We start from the raw sequence: 18,467 nt of genomic DNA on the forward strand, positions 1-18,467 counted from the left end.
CCCGTTTAATGCAGTGGTTCCATTTAGACACACCGTACCGCACGGCTCTAACATGAAATCTCACCTCAATGCGCTTCAGTGAGAAACCTGCAGCAAATTCACAATCACAAGTGAGACTCTTTTACATCTCAGCTGAGTCTCATAGAAAGCAATGCGATCAAATGGAGAGCTAATGGTGACTTCAAGTCGATTTTTGAGAAAAAGACCCCGATTGTCTCATGGGTTGAGTTTCAGAGATCTTAATGTCTCAAACTGCACTCAGATTTGCCAACATACAAAGTCTGCAATCAAAAACCAGAAATTCTAATATGAACATTTGTCATAAAATTCTATAAAGTTATCTGAGGTATGTTCAACAATTGTGTCTTAAGAAAAAGATCTGAGAAATGTGCACTCCGTTATCTCTCCTGAGCTCTGAAAGAGCAACTTCTGAGCAATATAATGCTCCAGTGGGTGAGGAAATAAAAGGTAGCATGAGGCTTTTGTGACGAGAGTTTGACCAGGTGTGTTCACTATACTCAAAAGTACTATTCAAAATGTTTTTCAAAGAAGTCTCTTATGCTCACTATGGCTGCATTTGCTCAATCAAAAATACAATAGACTGTAATATTGTGAAATATTATTACAATTTGAAAGAACTGTATTCTATGTGAATTTATGTTAAACTGTAAAGTATTGCTGTGATCAAAGCTGAATTTTCAGCATCATTCCTCCAGTCTTCAGTGTCACATGATCTTCAGAAATCATTCTAATATGCTGATTTGCTGCTCAAGAAACATTTCTGATTATTAGCAATGTTGAACACAGTTGTGCTGTTGAAAATGTTTGTGGAAACCTTGATGCACTTTATTCCAGATTCTTTGTTGAATATAAAGTTCCAAAGAACAGTGTGTGTGTGTGTGTGTGTGTGTGTGTGTGTGTACCTGGTATTCCCTACATCACGAGGACCAAATGTCCGCACAAGTATAGTAACACCAGTACATTTTGACTTTGTGGGAACATTTTTTTGGTCCCCATGAGGAAACAAGTTTATAAATCATCCAGAATGACGTTTTTTGAAAATCTAAAAATGCCTGTAGTTGTGTGTGTTTAGGTGTAGGGTTAGGATAAGGCGATAGAAAATACAGTTTGTACAGTATAAAAACCATTACGCCTATGGAATGAACCCATAAATGATTGAAACCCAACGTGTGTGTGTGAGCTTGCGTGTGAGAGTCAATAGTCTGATATCTCCTGACTTTTATGATATGAATAATGGCGAACGTGACTCTGTGTTTGAGCATGTCGGCACGTTTAGACGAGTGTGTGAGCGTCTCGTTCTCGTCTGCTTCACGTTTCTGTCTGTCTTCTGTATGAGTGTGTGTCTAGAAAAGCTCAGTGGAAAATGTATTGCTCAGAGGTTGCTTTTCAACGTACAGGAAACTTAATTCTCAAAATGATTCATTCAAATAGCAATTTTTATAATCGAATGGGACAACTGTTGATATACAGTAAGCTGCTGCTGATATAAAATAAGAGAACAAGCTCATTTAGTCATTTTAGAAATTTCTCAAAGTTCTAATCAAAGTCTCCAGATATTGGTATTTTGCGAGATGTGAACAAAGTTGAAGACGATCTCATGAAATTACTAAGATTTTTCCCAAGAGCTAAGCAAAAGCCTCCATTTACTCTCTATTTAATCTCATAGCTATCTTGGAAAAACAGTTGAGATTTTTAGCAGAGGATTTTTTTTTTTATTGTAAAACACACACTGTGGTATGTGACCTTGAGCTGATATCATGCCTTGAGTGTTTCCTGAGTGCACTCAGACCTCTTTAATTATAGACACATCCTCACTTTCTCTCAAAGGAAAATGACAGAAGACCAGCACTGGGCTACAATTAGTCTTTCACTTTAATTAAGGAAAAGAGACGGTGCCAATTACTGAAAGAGAGAGAGAGCGAGAGAGACAGAGGAGAAAGTGAAATGAGGAGGAGGGATGGAAAACAGAAAGGGGGTGAAAAAAGGAGGCCAAGGAGAGTAAGTGGCAGAGGGGAGATGAAAGAGAAAACAGGGATTAGGACGAGAAGGATGGAGATGAACAGATAGTGAAGAGAGATGAGCATTTAATACGAGTACTGTAGCGTGATGGCATGTTTGTGTGTCTAATGGTTTATTACTGACGCACACCTGGACTACAGATGCTCCTGAGTGTACAAAACCACACACACTTGCAAAATCGCTGTCTGAACGATTAGCTGGAGATCAAAATGGACCGTATTTAGCTTCTCATTAAACATTCCTGGTCTTATTGTGAACGGTTCATCTGCACACGTTATTCCAAAGAAAACAAAAGTTTGTCTTTGTAATCTTTCATCAAGGGTGATAACTTATTCAGCCTCTCAAATGAGTTTCCGTTCCGGCTAATATCATCAAGCCCTCTTATTTTTCATTCCCTCCAACCGCCAGACTGCATTCATATGTAACACTTATTTTTCACGAGTCGATTATTTTATGATGCATAAAGTCCTGGCCTACAGTTGAATATCTTGTTTCAATGTCAGATAACAGAAGTTCAATTTTACACTTTTTATTAGCATAGTTTTACAAAGAGTTATTATTACGGAAATAATACACTTTAAAAGAACGTACTTAAGTGCGAACAGAATGTAATATTGTCAGACGCTTAATTTCGATTAAATGACAATTTAATGTAGTTTAAATTTACATTAAATGCAATTATCTGAACATTAGAGTGCTTTTTTAACCCACTTAAGTAGGACTTAAGTACATCTTTATATGTACTGTAATTTCATAATTACTGCTATTGTCGTTGAAACATAGTTAAAGTGTACTGCTGAATGCACTGACTTTTATGGTGAACTGAAATATATTTTAAATGTTCCATTGAAACCTGTATTTCATAAATTAAAAATATTTGTAATTACACATTTGTAATGATGAAGTTGCAATTTGGTACATTTAAAATGTATTAACTTCGAATGCAATATCAAATAACACACTACAGTTGAAATTACAATCAAATACTTTACATGTGCTTAAGTATGTCTTCTTTAAAGAGCAACAAAAGATTATTAAAACATGATGTAAAATGTACTTTAGAGCAACCTTTTAATTTAACATTATTACAAAGTGCACTTTTAAAAGTGTATTTAAGTGTGTAAAGAAACTGTTTACAGTTAAATAATTGTATGGCTGTAGCGGAGCTCTAAAGGGGATGAATTTAAAAATCTTTTTTTTTTTTTTTCAGATTTTAGCATGCTAAGCTAAAAAAAAAAAACTAAAACTAAGAAAATGTTCACTAGTCGACCTCGTTATTCAATTAAGTTGACCATACGATTCTTAGCTTCTACAAGAAAAACCTACAAGAAGAATGTTTAATATCTCACTTGGCTACTGAGCTTTGAAAGAGCAGTCGGTGAGAATTTGAAAAATTTGACCAAAACACACACACCTTTTACAACATAAGCAGATAAGCCGACCTGCCTAACACACTGAAAGCACTGAAACATCTGCAGCTTGTACAGACAAAATCCAACTTCTCACGCTGTCGTATGAAAACAAGGCTTTTTCTCTTAAAGAGACCACCGTGAGAAATGATTTGCTCCTCTTACTATGCTGTCATTGGACATGTGAAAGGAAAGCGGACCGCTCCTAAGCCCACGCTAAAACAAATGAACAACACTTCTCTCGTCTCAACTTGTTTGCATACTTCATTTAAGCTGACGCATCTTTGAGTGTGGATTGGTTTCCTAGCAGTCAGCCTATGAGCAAACGCACGCTAGACAGTGTTTGCACTTGTATTTCTGTTGGGAGAAAATGACAAAGAGAGAGAAAGAGAGAGAGAGAGAGAGAGAGAGAGAGGAAGACTGACATTGTTTGCATTTGGACACAAAAAACTGTAAGGCCAGAAACATAAGTTTGCAAACGCAAATGTTTGCCAAGTGCATTGAAAGCATATAGTCTGTTGTACATATTTAACTTGCGTTATTGCGTTACTGTGCTAGTAGCAAATTTCAGTTCTTAAGAGGCAATAGTTTTTGTGCAATACTTTTTGTAGGCCAACATGCAAGTTTGCATCACCTTGGTTATCACCCTGGTTCCCTTGACAAAAACCAAACAGGATTTTTCCACTGGCTTTTGGATTAGAGCAGAAAATAAGCTCTGTGACCAACAAAAGTTAATGATTCATACACATGGTAATCTACACAGTTGAACACAACCTTTATGAATTTTGAAGTCTAAAAACAATTGGCAAAGCTAGAAATCAAAATGTAGTTGCTTGAGACATGAGTTTTGTCTTTGGCTAGATTGTTTACACAAAATTGGATAAAAAGCCAAAACTAGTGTACTGTGCAGTATATAGTGCACAGTATGCTGTAAGCTAATCTTTCATTCCCAGCATAACCAAGGACTTCCTTTGCAATCTGTTGAACTCTTGAGCTCTATTGATGTGCAGGCCATCAGCTACCATCACAGCTTTTATTATCATTACATCCCCATATGGCTACTCACACGGTACATCATGAACAAACACACACACACACACAAACTGACCCTTAATCACATCCACTCCAACACACACACACACACACACACCCATTGAGTAAGTGTCAGTGGGAGCCAAGAGGAGTGCTGATTTGTTCGGTGTGTGAACAGAGAAAGCAGACTGTTCCTGTTTGTTGCACACACACACACACACACACACACAGGCCCAGCAGATATCTGATACATAATACACTCTCTGCATGACTCTCCTCTTTCAATCTTTTGTTTCCTCCATCTCCTTTCTTTCCTGATCCCTCAATTTCTAACCAAGTTTTCACTGAAATCAGGCAACTTGAGCATGATGAAAACATTTGTGCTTACACAGAACAAATTCATAAAAATACATTATAATGAAGTATTATTTGACCTCTACATTCATTTGTGTGTTTATTTAGCTATTCTTTAGGGACAAATTTGTCCCCAAAAGTGAGCTTAATAAGACAAAACCTTCCCCTTTGGGGATGTCCTAATGTGTCATATATTAAATGCTTTTGTTTTAATTAAATGGAAATGGGATATGGCGTTTATAATTAACTCTATGTAAATAATTTTGGCATGTCCTCATTCAGCTAAATAAATGTGTGTCCAAGTGGTAGCTTTTCTGCACTGTAAACAAAGAACCTACATATTTTCCAGTTTATGGGACCTTTTGAGTCACAAATAAGATTTTGAATTACTTGAACCCTTTGCAGTGCTGAAAATCCTTTACCTAATTTGGTGAAAAAAATTTACAGATCTTTTAAAAACTGCTTGTCAATTTCTCATTGTGCTATATTATCACCAAATCTTGAATTCAATCTTTTTGTCAGCTTGTTTTCGTTCAATCAGCACAGGTTTTGTATTTTTTTTCAGAGCTGATTGATCGTTATTTGTGAATAATTTTGGCAATATTCACTCATAATAAATTCACAGCATAAAGGGAAATATACAGGCATTTATTTGAAACGAGATCGGGAAAAAATCCCCAAAAAAGTACAAAACTTATCAGAACAATTTTGGGAAGTTGTTATGCCCCTGTGTGAGCAAATTTAGTAGGTTTTAGTCCAATGCAATAACATTAACTAGCATTTTCGTAAAAAAGAAAGTCCTCTCAGAGTCAAAATGATCAGAACACAAAATGAAGGTAAACTACATAAAAGACCAACAGAATTCTCCCAAATGTTGTCAAACCCAAAAGTTTTGTTAAGAAATGTTAAGGGTTTGTGAGTGAAGTTTTTGTTGTTGCTGTCATTATTATTAGTTTTGGGTTTTTTTGTGGATTTGCGTGTCAAGCGCTGAGGTCTATATTCTAAAATAAACTTCTACATCCCAGCTATCTTTGCTTTATAAGGTGATTGCACCTTTAGAAACAAAGATAGCATAGTTCACTTCACATACTAACGAAAAATGCGCTGCACACAAAATCTGTAGTTGTCTTGATGAATGAGGCACTTTGCATTTAGTGAAAAAAATAATTCTAATTGGCAAAAGGAGTGTTACGTTGAACAATTAAGACAACAGTTAAGAGAAACTAAAATCTGAATACATCATGCGCTGAATTTTTAAGTTCTCTCAACAATTCCTTTTTCACAGTGTGTGTATTTAAAAGCAAACATGTCCGAGAATCACCCAGAATGCTTGTGGACACCACAGCTTATGTGTCTGGAAACAAGCTCCCATGTTTTTTATCAATGCCCACACTTTATCCGCTCCACACACACCTGACCTATTTTAAGAGCACCCAGACACCTTAGTGTAGATCTTTTAGTAATATCTGTGTTACATTATCCATCTAACCAAAGGCTCTTCAAGAGTAAATTATCCCTATGGTTTATCTGTGAATGCATTCATCAGGGTTATTAATTCACAGGGGAATTACGTTTATAGTGTTTAATGTGATTTATCAAAGAAGAATGTGTACGACATTCCTATCAGCCAATCAGATTTTAGTATTAGGTTTAGGGCTGTTATGGATTTTATTAAGAAACAACAAAAACGCAACCAGCAAGAAGCAGGAGGCACGTGCTGTGAACTGCAGAGAAGACGAATGGCTTTGAATGTGCAGTCGCCAACGGGGGGCAAGTGGGGGAGTGCAAGCTCGAGAGAGGCGCAGGATGAAGCTCATTTTTTGGGGGGATAAGAGAGATCTCACACTGGGCCCTAATAGGGGAACTAACACGCGATTCAGACGAGAAAGCTTGTGCTCTGTTTGAAAAGTATAACGTGATATATGACCAGATTAGTGGAAAGGTTCACATACCTTACTTGCAAATGCATTGCTCTGTTTATCTCTTCACGAAACTTCCTGCAAAGCATGACGGGTTTGCAGATTTGTTGATGTACGTGATACAATTCTTCGAGAAAATTGGTCAGTAATTTGTTCATCCCATAGGCAACTGAGTTGCAATGAATTAAAGAAGACTGAAATGTTTCAAGAACTCTTTAGAGCTCTTGCAGTAAGACATGGACAGAAACTCAGATGGCTACAGATGCTAAACAACGTACCGGAGTAGCAAGATTAACATCTGTGTTACAGGAAATCTGTACATTTGGATATAAAATATGGTTGAAACATGCTGGGTTATTTCAACCCAACTTTGGGTCAAATATGGACTAACCCAACCGTTGGGTTAAATTTTTACATTAAATTTTTAACCCAAAAGTTGGATTAGTCCGAATTTGACCCATAGTTGGGTTGAAATAACCCAGCATGTTTTAGAGTGTATATAATGTGTTGGGCAATTAAGCTTTGTTTTTGAAGAGAATGAATTCAGGTGCTGATGTCTTTGTATGAGCAGCTAATCAATAAACAGACAATCTCGTTTTTGTGTATTGAGGAGCATTACATGTCACACAACAAGCCGAGCATTTTGTGAAAGTATATTTCAGGAGCTGCTCAATCAACTGATACCAGGACCAGCAGTTCATTTCTATGAAGTATCTCCAGTCTTTTGTTGGTTTACGAACAACATTACTATCAAGCACTCATAGTTTTAACCCCAATAAAACCTTATAGGCAGTTGTTCAAGCCTCTAACTGCAAACTGAAGCCTATAGCCCCAAAATCCCTGAGTAATAAGAATGTTGTTCCAGGACCAACAAGGATGCTGGAACTCATTCTACTTGAGTAAACTGTGTTAAAGGATTGGTTCACACAAAAATGAAAAATCTGTCATCATTTATTCACCCTTGTGTTATTTCAAACCCATAAGACTTTAAAGGGGTCATATGATGTTGCTAAAAAGAACATTATTTTGTGTATGTGGTGTAATGAAATGTGTTTATGCGGTTTAAGGTTCAAAAAACACATTATTTTCCACATACTGTACATTATTGTTTCTCCTCTATGCCCCGCCTTTCTGAAACGCGTCAACAACAAGTGCTACTCTACACTGCTCAAAACTCGCGTTTGAATCGTCAGTGGCAAATCCTTTAAATATAAAAAACGTGCTTACAGTCTGTGAGTCAGAACAGCCGGCATTGTAGTCTACTCTCCCAGGATCAGGAAACAGTCCTCCTTAAAATACGCTACACACATCTGAATATTTGGGTTAAACTGTTCTGGAACTGTTCAAACAAAGTAGTTTCGCTTTCACAACGAAACACACGTCGGGCTAGAGTGAGCGGAGGCCGAAGGCCTAGAGTGAGCGGAGGCTGGCTTGAGCGAGCGGCAGTGGGCGGGCTTGAGAACGGCGCGGCCGGCGGATTAGCCGTTTTAGGTAGGAGTGGTTGACTCTTAACTTTTATAAAGAATATCTCTTTGGATTTGAGACTTTTAGTCTTTGCAACTTTACAGATCTTCTTTATGCACCAAGAGTTTGTAACACTCCAAAGAGAAAGGAAAAATTGAAATCGCAACATATGACCCCTTTAATTTATCTTCAAAACACGAATGAAGGTATTTTTAATGAAACCTGAGAGTTTTGGTTAAACGGACTTTCAATGGAGGGACAGAAATCTCTGAAGATTAATTAAAAATATCTTCATTTGTGTTTCGAAGTTGAACAAAAGTCTTATGGGTTTGGAACGGCTTGAGGGTGAGTAAATGATGACCGAATTTTCTGAAAATGTTTGAGTGAACTAATCTTTTAAACCTGGCACAAGTTGCATTGGTTGGCACAACTAGTTGAAACAGACCTGACGCATTGACTAGAGGCAGAACTAATTGGCATCATCACCACTAGCTTCCTAGGGATGTGCACTGCGACTAATTTCACATAGTTTAAACTGAAATTTTGTAGTCGACTAGTCTAAAAGTATGAAGCCCTCAGAAGACAGTCAAAAACATTGTGTATATATGCAATACATTTGAAGTACTTAATCTACTAATCAAACAGTCAAATAATTCTAGACACCTTATCATCTAAATTGTTCTTATTTTCCATCAGATGGTTAAAAATGTGCAATGCTGACAGCAAAAAAAAGGTGAGGACGGGATGAATGAAAACGCAAATTCACTCTCTGACAGAAGGTGGCGCTTTTGGACAAGCAGAAATACAGCAGTTACCATGGTTACCCCTGTAAACAAAGCAGCACTGTGCTTATAAACACTATTTTATTAGGCATTATAAAGAGAAAACTTGATTTAAAAAAATAAAACTTTTCTGAAGAAAGTCAGCTCCCTTTAATTCATAATGTTTCCCCCGTTAAACTGGTAAATGCGCTAGTTTTCCAAGTGGACGTTTCTCCACAGCAAGTGACACAAAGAAAACGCATGCATGCATGCAAGGTCTGAGGTGAGATGAAATGAATGCGTTTTTCATTCCACATTTCAAAATCATGTATTTTTTTTCAACTAGTCGAATAGTATTTCCAATATCGACTAGCAGAAGCAGTTCAGTTTAGCTGACTAGTCTCGCACATCCCAAATTCCTACCACTAACTAGTTTCCACAAATATCTAAACGTCCATAAAACAAGATAAAACAATTTGTCAATGAGGTAAGAGCAAACTTAAGATTCTCTAAAAACATATTATGTCACATAATTTTGCTGCTCAGCTAAAATTATCTTGTTTTAAAGATATTTAGTCATTTTTACTGGAAACAAGACTGAAAACATCATTTTTTGCAGTGCATGAGGGTGGCCAAGAATCCGATCAGGGCTGTAAAGTGTCTCTAAACGGCTCTGTAAATTGGTTGCAATCAATCCTGGACAACTGTTGGACGATAAATTGGGATTACATGAGCATGCTCCTTCCAAACCTTTCTTTGCAACTCTATTATGAAATGTGTCACCACTCAAATGCCTGTCCACTTACAGAAATGACACACTACATTATTGGAGTTCCTCCATCACCTGATTGGTTCTCTTCCTTCTGCGCTGATTGTGTCAGCCTCTGTAAGGTCAAAGGTCTCCTCTCATGCTAAATGGCGATTCTCAGCCGCTTTTAGAGGCGTGTAGGAGGGAATGATGGAGACAGAGAGAAAAAAAATGAAACGAGAGACTCTTAGGCTGTCAGCCCCTCATCCATCAGGGCGGTATTGACACTGATGCACTGGCTGAAGAGACATGAAAGCGAGAGAGAGAGAGAGAGCCCAACAAGAGCCGCTTGAGCGCTGTTATCATCCTATCAATCTGCACAGTGTTTGGACCGGCAACCGGGGCAATGCAGACCACACAGTCAAACACAAAAAACACACATGAAAGAATGAAAGTTGAAAAAGGATTCCTTCCACACGAGATCCAGCATGCATACGCAACTGGAAGCTCTCTGGGTTTGAGACAAACATACTGTGGTAACTCTGTAGAGAGTAAAGGTGCGGGATTGATGATTAGAGATGAGACGTGGAGCTGCAGTTTAAATCTTCAAGCGGCTAATCACAGGATTAACAACCAAAGAGAGAGTGAAGAGCGGGGCAGAGAGGAGAGTGCTGCTTTAAATGCAAATCCCCGTCTTATAAAAATCAGTTCCATTTAATAGGATTTCTGAGGAGGGATGTGCATTTCTGCAGCGGGAGAGAAGTAGAGGAAACTTAAACACTTCGCCAAGCGAACTACAAAAAGAAGAGAGAAGAATAGAAAGTGCCATGTGTCAACATCGATTTTTTTGCATCACTACACCACTTAACATATATGATCGTGTGCCATTTTGAACATACAACTACTATTCTTACTATTATTTCAATGTGAATACTTTGCACATTGAGCAAGTTTCTTACATGCATTTATTATTTAAATGACTTGCTACTTTTACTTTTGAAATGGAAGCAAAATCCACTGTGATTGCGAAACACGATTGCATTGCTGCAATTGGATTAAAACAGAAAACAATTATCGCTTGTAGTGTGGCCATGTGATACCGCTTGAAAAGTTCATTGCATGCTGGTTCACAAAAAAACTAGCATGCAGTATACACTGCACAGTATGCTAGTATTCCATTCCAGACATAGCCAATCCATGACTGTGAGAGTGAATGCATGTACATATGACAGACATAGAGAAGAGAGACACAAATGAGACCGAGAGAAATAAGTGAATCAGTGACAGAAGGTGGAATGGATAAGCTCTTTTTTTCGCTCCAGGGTAACAGAAGACGGAAGACAGAAGAGTTCCTGAGCTCTGACCTCACATGAAAGCCATTGTTACCTCTCTCTCATTTAGCTGATATTTCCTCACAAAGGGAATTAGAGATCAGTGCAGTGATCCTCACAGATCTGGCATTAGTTTAATCTCACACAGGGGTTTGAGTTACTACAGAATCAAATCCAATCTCCCCCCTGCTGCTTCTGTTACTGACTTCACCATATTAGTCTTTACAACTGCCAAAGCAACTCCCCCCAGTCCCCCACATCCCATCTCAGCTAATTATCAGGTACAGTTACCCAATCGGGTCATATTGATTTGAGCAATATTCTGGTATGAAACAGGGGCCAAAATGAACACTTGCCAAAGGAGAGTAAAACCAGAAATAAAGAAATGCTAGTTAAAGCCTTCATGACGCAAACTAATTAAAACAGAGGTAGGGCCTAAAAACAGTCGAAACATGAGTGACTAAGTCTTCACACTACTTTCAACACTTTTTTCAAAAACATATTCCAGCAACTTTATTACATTTTCCAAAAACTGTTAAAAAAAACAATAAACAAACAAACAAACTCATCAATAAAGGTAACAGAGAAAATTTACCAGAGACGCTCAATGTGTTCAGAATGTGCACAGAAATCCAACAGAAAAATGGTGAGAACTATACCACAGACACACACACCAATAAAGAGTTAATTCTAGTCAAGAGTTCATTCTAATTCTATTCTAGTCAGTTCTAGAGTTTCTTTAAGGGTAAGGGACGGTAAGATTTCTTTGGAATCAATTGTTTCCTTTAATTGTCACAATTCTATGTAGAGTGAGTCACTGTGACGCATATTTGAAGATTTAAATCTAAGAGGTTTCATTTTACCGCGAAACCGGCTTGACGCTAGCGCTGTGATTTTTACACACAAAAGAAAAGAAAATGAAAAGTTAAATTATATGAAAATGCAGCTAGCCTACATCTTAATTAAGTAATGCACAATACTGCTTCGTGGCCAGTACATTAAAATTCCTAAATCAAACAGCATAAACCGATCTCTTCTACAGATCGAGACAGCGCCTCCGTTCCGGATTAAACGCGGGATCGCCTTCACACTTGAGAGAGCAAGCTACGGGATTCTGACACTCATCAGCTAATTATCGCGACAGAAACGCGTCAATAACTCATTAATTGGAGCCAGTGTTGCTGTTGGAGGAGCATCACCTGCGTGTGTCATTTTGGAAAGCGGGGAGCAGGTGTGCACGGCGCCATATAATGCGGAACTAATCCGAATCGCCCGTCCGTCACCGATTAAGCAGCCTGCGGCAAACTGATAGATTTACAACAGTCAGGTACAGTAACCTTTAGCTGAATCTACCACCATATATACCTCTGTCTGTGTTTGCCACTGCAGATTGAAACCTCCGTGAACAGCCATTCATAATTCTATTGATCAAAACGACTACTTAATGAGGTTACTAGATGGAATGTCCCCTGACAATTCAGGACTCAAATTTCTATCGACCCAAGACATCCATACATCGCCCATCCTCTTTGTAATTTAACATTTGCGTGTTACTTGAGATGCACTTATTATCCCTCTGTTTGATCCACCCAACGGCGATTTTCAGAAAGGAAAGACGACAAAAGAATGTCTTAAGAATGAAATCAATGTTATTAAGTACATAGTCTATAGTGATTACAGGGGCAAAGTAATTATATTGATTATTAAAGAGCTCTTTAAACTGAAAGCAACACTCATGTGAAAGCAGGGGCGTAGCAACCATTATAAGTGCACTTAAAAATGTTTTAATAAATCCCACGGTGTCTCCACTTTAAATCCCCATGCACTTTCTGGGAGTCAATTATTACTTTTAAAGTAAAACCCCCACCCCTCCCGTTTGTAGGAGTTTCTTTGTAAAAACTGATTCGTTTAGGAAAAAAACAATTCAACAAATCCAGGCTATTCAATTGTTCTTTGCATCAATAAAGCTAAACAATTACGCCAACTACAATAAACAGAAGCGTTTTACAAGCCCTCAATCTCACAGTGCCTCTGGTCACAAAGTAATGGACTACTAGACCATGTGTAGGCTAATAGATTCAGTCTTAATAGACATAACCCAGAATACTGCTAACTAGCCAAGGGATTCATGAATGCTTTCTCAAGGGCCACTGAGTCGTGAGCATGTAAAAACAGAGGACTGGGCGTAATGCCCAGTCAAAACAACGTATAATGAATAAAATAACACTGCTTCTGTTGTTAACATCCAATGTTAAGACACTTCTATATGTAACAACACGTCTTTCTCTATAAGGAGTCAACAGGTAGTTGCGTTTAATAAAATGATGGAGTTACCTTCATCCGCCGTTGTTTCGAGCAGGAACTCCAGCAGGATAATCCAGAGCGCGGCCACATTCCTGGAGAAGAGCTCCATCGTGGTATCACGGGTGCTTCGCTGGTGAATGTTTACAAAGATGGGCAAACAGTGCAAAGGTTCAAGAATCGTCAGCTGGGTCTTGCACCCATCAGGAACGAACAATCGCACGGCGGGAGTCGTCACAGGACAGAGAGAAGCCACCAAGTCATGAGAGAAAATGCTTTTAACTTCAGACGAACACAGTTGAATTATATGGAGAAAAACTATCTACTACTGTATCGGTGAAGTTTGCTATTGAAATAAAGCGGTAGTGTGGGAAAAGTGCAGTTTTAAAAATCACTTATAGCTTTCTATGCCAATCGAAATGCAAAATACTGTCCATATCTTTAAAGAACGCAAAACCAAACAAATCTCACAAATTACCTCTCTATCTACTCGCAAACATGTGCCAGTTTTGCCCCCCAAAAAAGAACGCCGTGCGCTCGGCTGCGTGGAACCCCTTTGTGAGGGCTGCAGGTCGCCCTGTCCTAATTTTCCACTCTGAGACGGGATGGCTTTTTAAAATCCAGCTAATATAACAAATCCGACAGGCCACTTAATTTACTGACAGCGCGGAAAGAAATGTTCGTGTTCGGCCGGGGTTTAAATCCCATCCGCGTCCTCCTCCAGCGAGCGAGCTCTGATCTACGCCAGTGGATCCACCGCGTCCTTTGTATCTTTAAAAACATGAATATCCTGCGGAATAAAAGCGATGCTTGAATGCGATCATACGCCAACTCAACGAGCGAACAATGTCTTGTTTATCCAATGGCGAATGCAGACAAATCGCGGAGCGTTTGGTCAAAATAATCACGAAACATGCGCGTTCGAGAAGGGGGGGGGAAATCTCGGCAAAAACCTAGAAGTTGGTGCGAGGCGTTGAGCCTTCAGGCGCTCGCAGTGGATGTGAGGTGGTCAATGCAACTGAAGAGAGGAGCAGTCTCCTCCTCTCAAAGCACCTCCTCCCCTCCACTATAGGCCAATTCACCACGCCGGTCAAAAAAGCCCAATAGATGCGTTTCCGATAATATTTTGCCCATCCAGTTAGTTAGGTTATAGAGGGTTGTATAAAGTTGCGCATTTGTTCCTCTTTAAGTTGCATTACTGTTTGCACTGTCTGTAATGATTAGCGAACTGTTTAGACCAGGGGTGCCCAAGCTCGGTCCTGGAGGGCCGGTGTCCTGCAGATATTTTTGACAAAATGTTAGTCCTGCACCCTGATTAGTGTCTTTAAGAAAAAGTCAAATATTGAAATTCATTACTTCATAGCTGTTTTGGGGCATGAATGCAACCATATTCCTTGAAGCAGCCAGGGAAATTTTTAAAATTGTGATTTCCATTGTTTGAGCCTGGAAATGCCGTGGAAATCAATTGAACATATTTAAAAAAAAAAAAAAAAAATTATGTAAAATTATCTAAAAGTAATGTAAACGTATTGATATAGCTAGAGGGTGTCTTTGAGTACCTTAGAAGCACTGTACCGTAAATGATAATCATCCAGTTCCATACTAAATCAGACTATCATGGCATTACCAGCTGATACCATCACTGTACCATGGAACCACCATAGTTCTTTTTGTAAACACGTCTTATCAGCGCTTAGATCAGCTCTTTCTGTTGACAACCCAGACCACAGCACCACTGACTTTAGCACAAAACCGCTTTGCATAAGCTGTCGCAACCTTTTTTCTTGAAAAAGTACGATGAAACCACACACGGGGAGCTTTTTTCCCCTCTTTAATTCCGATGCTAATGCATCTCTGGAGCCCTCTTCATCACACCTATGTGGATTGGTGTGTTATTTGGCTCAAGGATTGCACATTCACTCAGGTTCTTGTCATGCTAATTCAAGCACTTGTCTTCTGCCTGTAAACCATTAGCTGCTGCAGGAAGACCATGAAGGAAAAGTGTGAGACTTGAAAAGCTCGGAGGGAGAAAGTGTGAGGGCCTTTGAGAGAAGAGCCACTGGAAAAGGAAGTGAAATCATGCCGTGACATGTTTTATTTTATGTTTAACGAGTTGTTAAATGCATATGAGGACTGTACGATCAAGTGTGAGAAATCTGAGGCTAGCTCATGAAAAGTATATGAGCATTTAATCACAGAAGGCACATGGATATGTCTTCACACTTGAATGTGGCTGCTGTCACAGATCTTCTGTATTTAAGCTGCTTATGGTTGACAAAGGAGCTAAAGTGTCTCACTATGATTGGAACTCAATGTCTCAGCTTTCTTGTCCTCCTTCAAAAACAATTTATAATAACTTTGGTGAGTAAATGGGTCAAAACCAGTATACACCAATCCAGACCTAATCCAATGCATGCATAAAAATGCAGATATTTACACAAACGTTGATGTCTTTTTTACAGTTACAGCATGAAAACAAAATGTGCCTATTTACATGTATTATTCATTAGTGTATGTTATTCCATTGAAAAAGTTTGTCTTCATAATCTTTAATGAAAATATAATAACTGACTTTCCATTTAGGCTGACATTCTCCTGACAGCATGGAGCATAACCAAGCATGTGTTAACCGCTTCCCTCCATCCACTTTATCTGCTGTGACCAACAGAAAACTAGCATATTAAAGGCAGAGTAAGTGATTTTTCAAAAACACTTTAGAAAACTGATTCGGGCCGAATAGCAAAACAAACTTGTAGCCAATCAGCAATAAGGGGCGTGTCTACTCGTGATGTGGAGGAGAGCGCGTTCAGTGCATGGGACGGACATTAGCCGAGCCGAGCGACAGAAAGATAGAGATGGCGGATAAAAAACAAAAGAGGAAAACGTCTGCGGAACGATAAGGCAAGAAGTAGGACCCGTGTAAATATCGGATCAGCTTTCCAGCGCTGGAGAGAACTCAAGGAGCGGAGGCCTGCGATCGGACGCCGAGGTTGCTTTGTTTCTTCTCAATAGGTGAGTAACACCGTGTCTACAACAGCTAAAGTCTGCCTACACTGGACGCGATCAAACGACCGTTGAAAACCATTTGAAATGTGTGTCAGCACGTCATAAATAGAACCCGGCAGCAGTTTTCTGTCGGGGATTTGTTGCGCCGCTCACGTCCGTAGACACGGTGTAACATTGGTTTTGCTTTGTTTCACAGAACTAATCCTTGCCTGGGTTGCGTACGTATATGTGGGGCGGAGCTATCAAAATAGGGGCAAGACCCTTTTGGGGTAGGGGCGTGTTTGTTTTGGTGATTTCAAATATCAACATTGGCTACCAGAAATCACTTACTCTGCCTTTAATGCAACGATTCTGAGGAGGAAGAGGATAGAAATACTCATGTTTGAGACATTTCACTTGTGAATGCATTCAGAATTTGAAGTAAAATGAAATTTCATTCTTTAAACACACATTTTCAGGAAATTTTGTGGTGAATTCCATTCATTTCAATAGGAATCACTGCGATTGGGAGTTTTGGACAAGGACAAAAAAGTTCCCCCTGCAGATTTCACTTAATCATGCAAATTCACTGCGCTGACCAACAGAAAGCTGCTTGGTTTGAAACTGACTTCTGTGTGAGCTGTGCTTCATACTTTGCTACAGTACTGACAGCGAAAATTAGCCTAAATATCATTAATGTGACCTCAAATTTAGTGTGCATGTCGTTAGGGTTAGGGTTCCAAAAAGAAAAATGTTTGCATTTCATTAAATCTGTCATTGAGAGGTAATAACAGCCCAGTTTTATTACGTCATTAGTCAATGTAACTATTTTATGAGCTGGCAATTTCACATCTGATGTGAATTGTACAAAAATTTATGATTTTTAGAAGAAATTGAGTGAGGCCCACCCTTAACCCTAAACCAGGGCTGTCCAAACTCGGTTCTGGAGGGCCGGTGTCCTGCAGAGTTTAGCTCCAACTTGCCTCAACACACCTGACTGGAAGTTTCTATGCCTAGTAAGAGCTTGATTAGCTGGTTCAGGTGTGTTTAATTGGGGTTGGAGCTAAACTCTGCAGGACACCGGCCCTCCAGGACCGAGTTTGAACAGCCCTGCCCTAAACATAACTGTCAATGGGGCGTAAGCAGATCATACGAAAACGTACAAATGAGATCATACAAATTAGTCAACAATTAACCAAAACATAAAATAGTTCAAAATCGCCATGAGACTGTGTTGGTCAAAACATAATCTGCCTCTGAATTTACTTTCCATTTTGGCTGACTTGTTACATATAACCTTTCATGTTGACTTTAATATCACAAGGATCATTGTAGTACTGGTCTGTTGGAAGTTTCTCTGTCTGTCTGGACTGTGTGCTGGACTCCAGTAAGTGTGAAGAGCGGGATAATGGCAAACGTGTCCGAGGAGAAAGCTGGCGTGAAGACCTGGGAGTCACAGGGAGAGAGGTGCGAGGGGAAAGCGTGAATGGACGAGTTCAACTACAGTGTGTGTGAGGCAAGGGACGAGACAGCTAGAAACCTGCATTGTTATAGTTTTCTTCACACAGTCCAGGACTGACATACTGTCTGCCTCCTATAGGAGGATTTTGTTATTTTATAAATTTACGTAATTTTGATATTGCACACACATATAATCGCACCCGACTGACCCCTCTACAGTTCAAGTGAAATGAGCAGTTGTACCAGTTAGCACTGATCACACCCTAAAGCTTTAATTCCACTTTCTACAGTTTCCTCTTGGATGCGGCTACAGTTGCATCTCATATGACAGCACTGCCTTAACCCTATGAAACCTACTATATCAACATGATCAAAACTTTGCTGAAAATCCTGTTTTACACAATCTATGCATCTCTTTTTGCTGTGAAATCTTATAAAGCAAACATAAGAATAACTTTTACATTGTCAGTAATATTCCTCAATGAACGCTTACTAGACTGAAGCAGCTTAGCTTTACTTGATTGCGAGTATCAGCTATGCGCAGGCTTTTGAGGAACATTTATCTGTTCATCTCTCAATCATCATTGCATTGCATTATATGTTTTCCCCTCATTATAAAAACGACAGAGCTTTGATTATTACCAAATTTCATATTTTTGCTC

At 39.0% G+C, this 18,467-nt stretch overlaps 1 protein-coding gene across 1 annotated transcript in view; it reads right to left on the minus strand.

Annotated features, from left to right (window-relative positions):
• Positions 1 to 14,350, minus strand: part of LOC107752256 (ephrin type-B receptor 4-like) — a 42,966-nt gene extending 28,616 nt beyond the window's left edge. The window contains exon 1 of the mRNA XM_016568185.1: positions 13,393 to 14,350. Within this exon, the coding sequence (XP_016423671.1) occupies positions 13,393 to 13,471 (79 nt within the window). The 5' untranslated portion in view covers positions 13,472 to 14,350. The remainder of the gene's footprint in view (positions 1 to 13,392) is intronic.
• Between the last annotated feature and the right edge of the window lie 4,117 nt (positions 14,351 to 18,467).

Source organism: Sinocyclocheilus rhinocerous, unplaced genomic scaffold, assembly GCF_001515625.1.
Source record: "Sinocyclocheilus rhinocerous isolate Xijiao unplaced genomic scaffold, SAMN03320098_v1.1 scaffold1915, whole genome shotgun sequence".
NCBI classification, from domain to species: Eukaryota; Metazoa; Chordata; class Actinopteri; order Cypriniformes; family Cyprinidae; genus Sinocyclocheilus; species Sinocyclocheilus rhinocerous.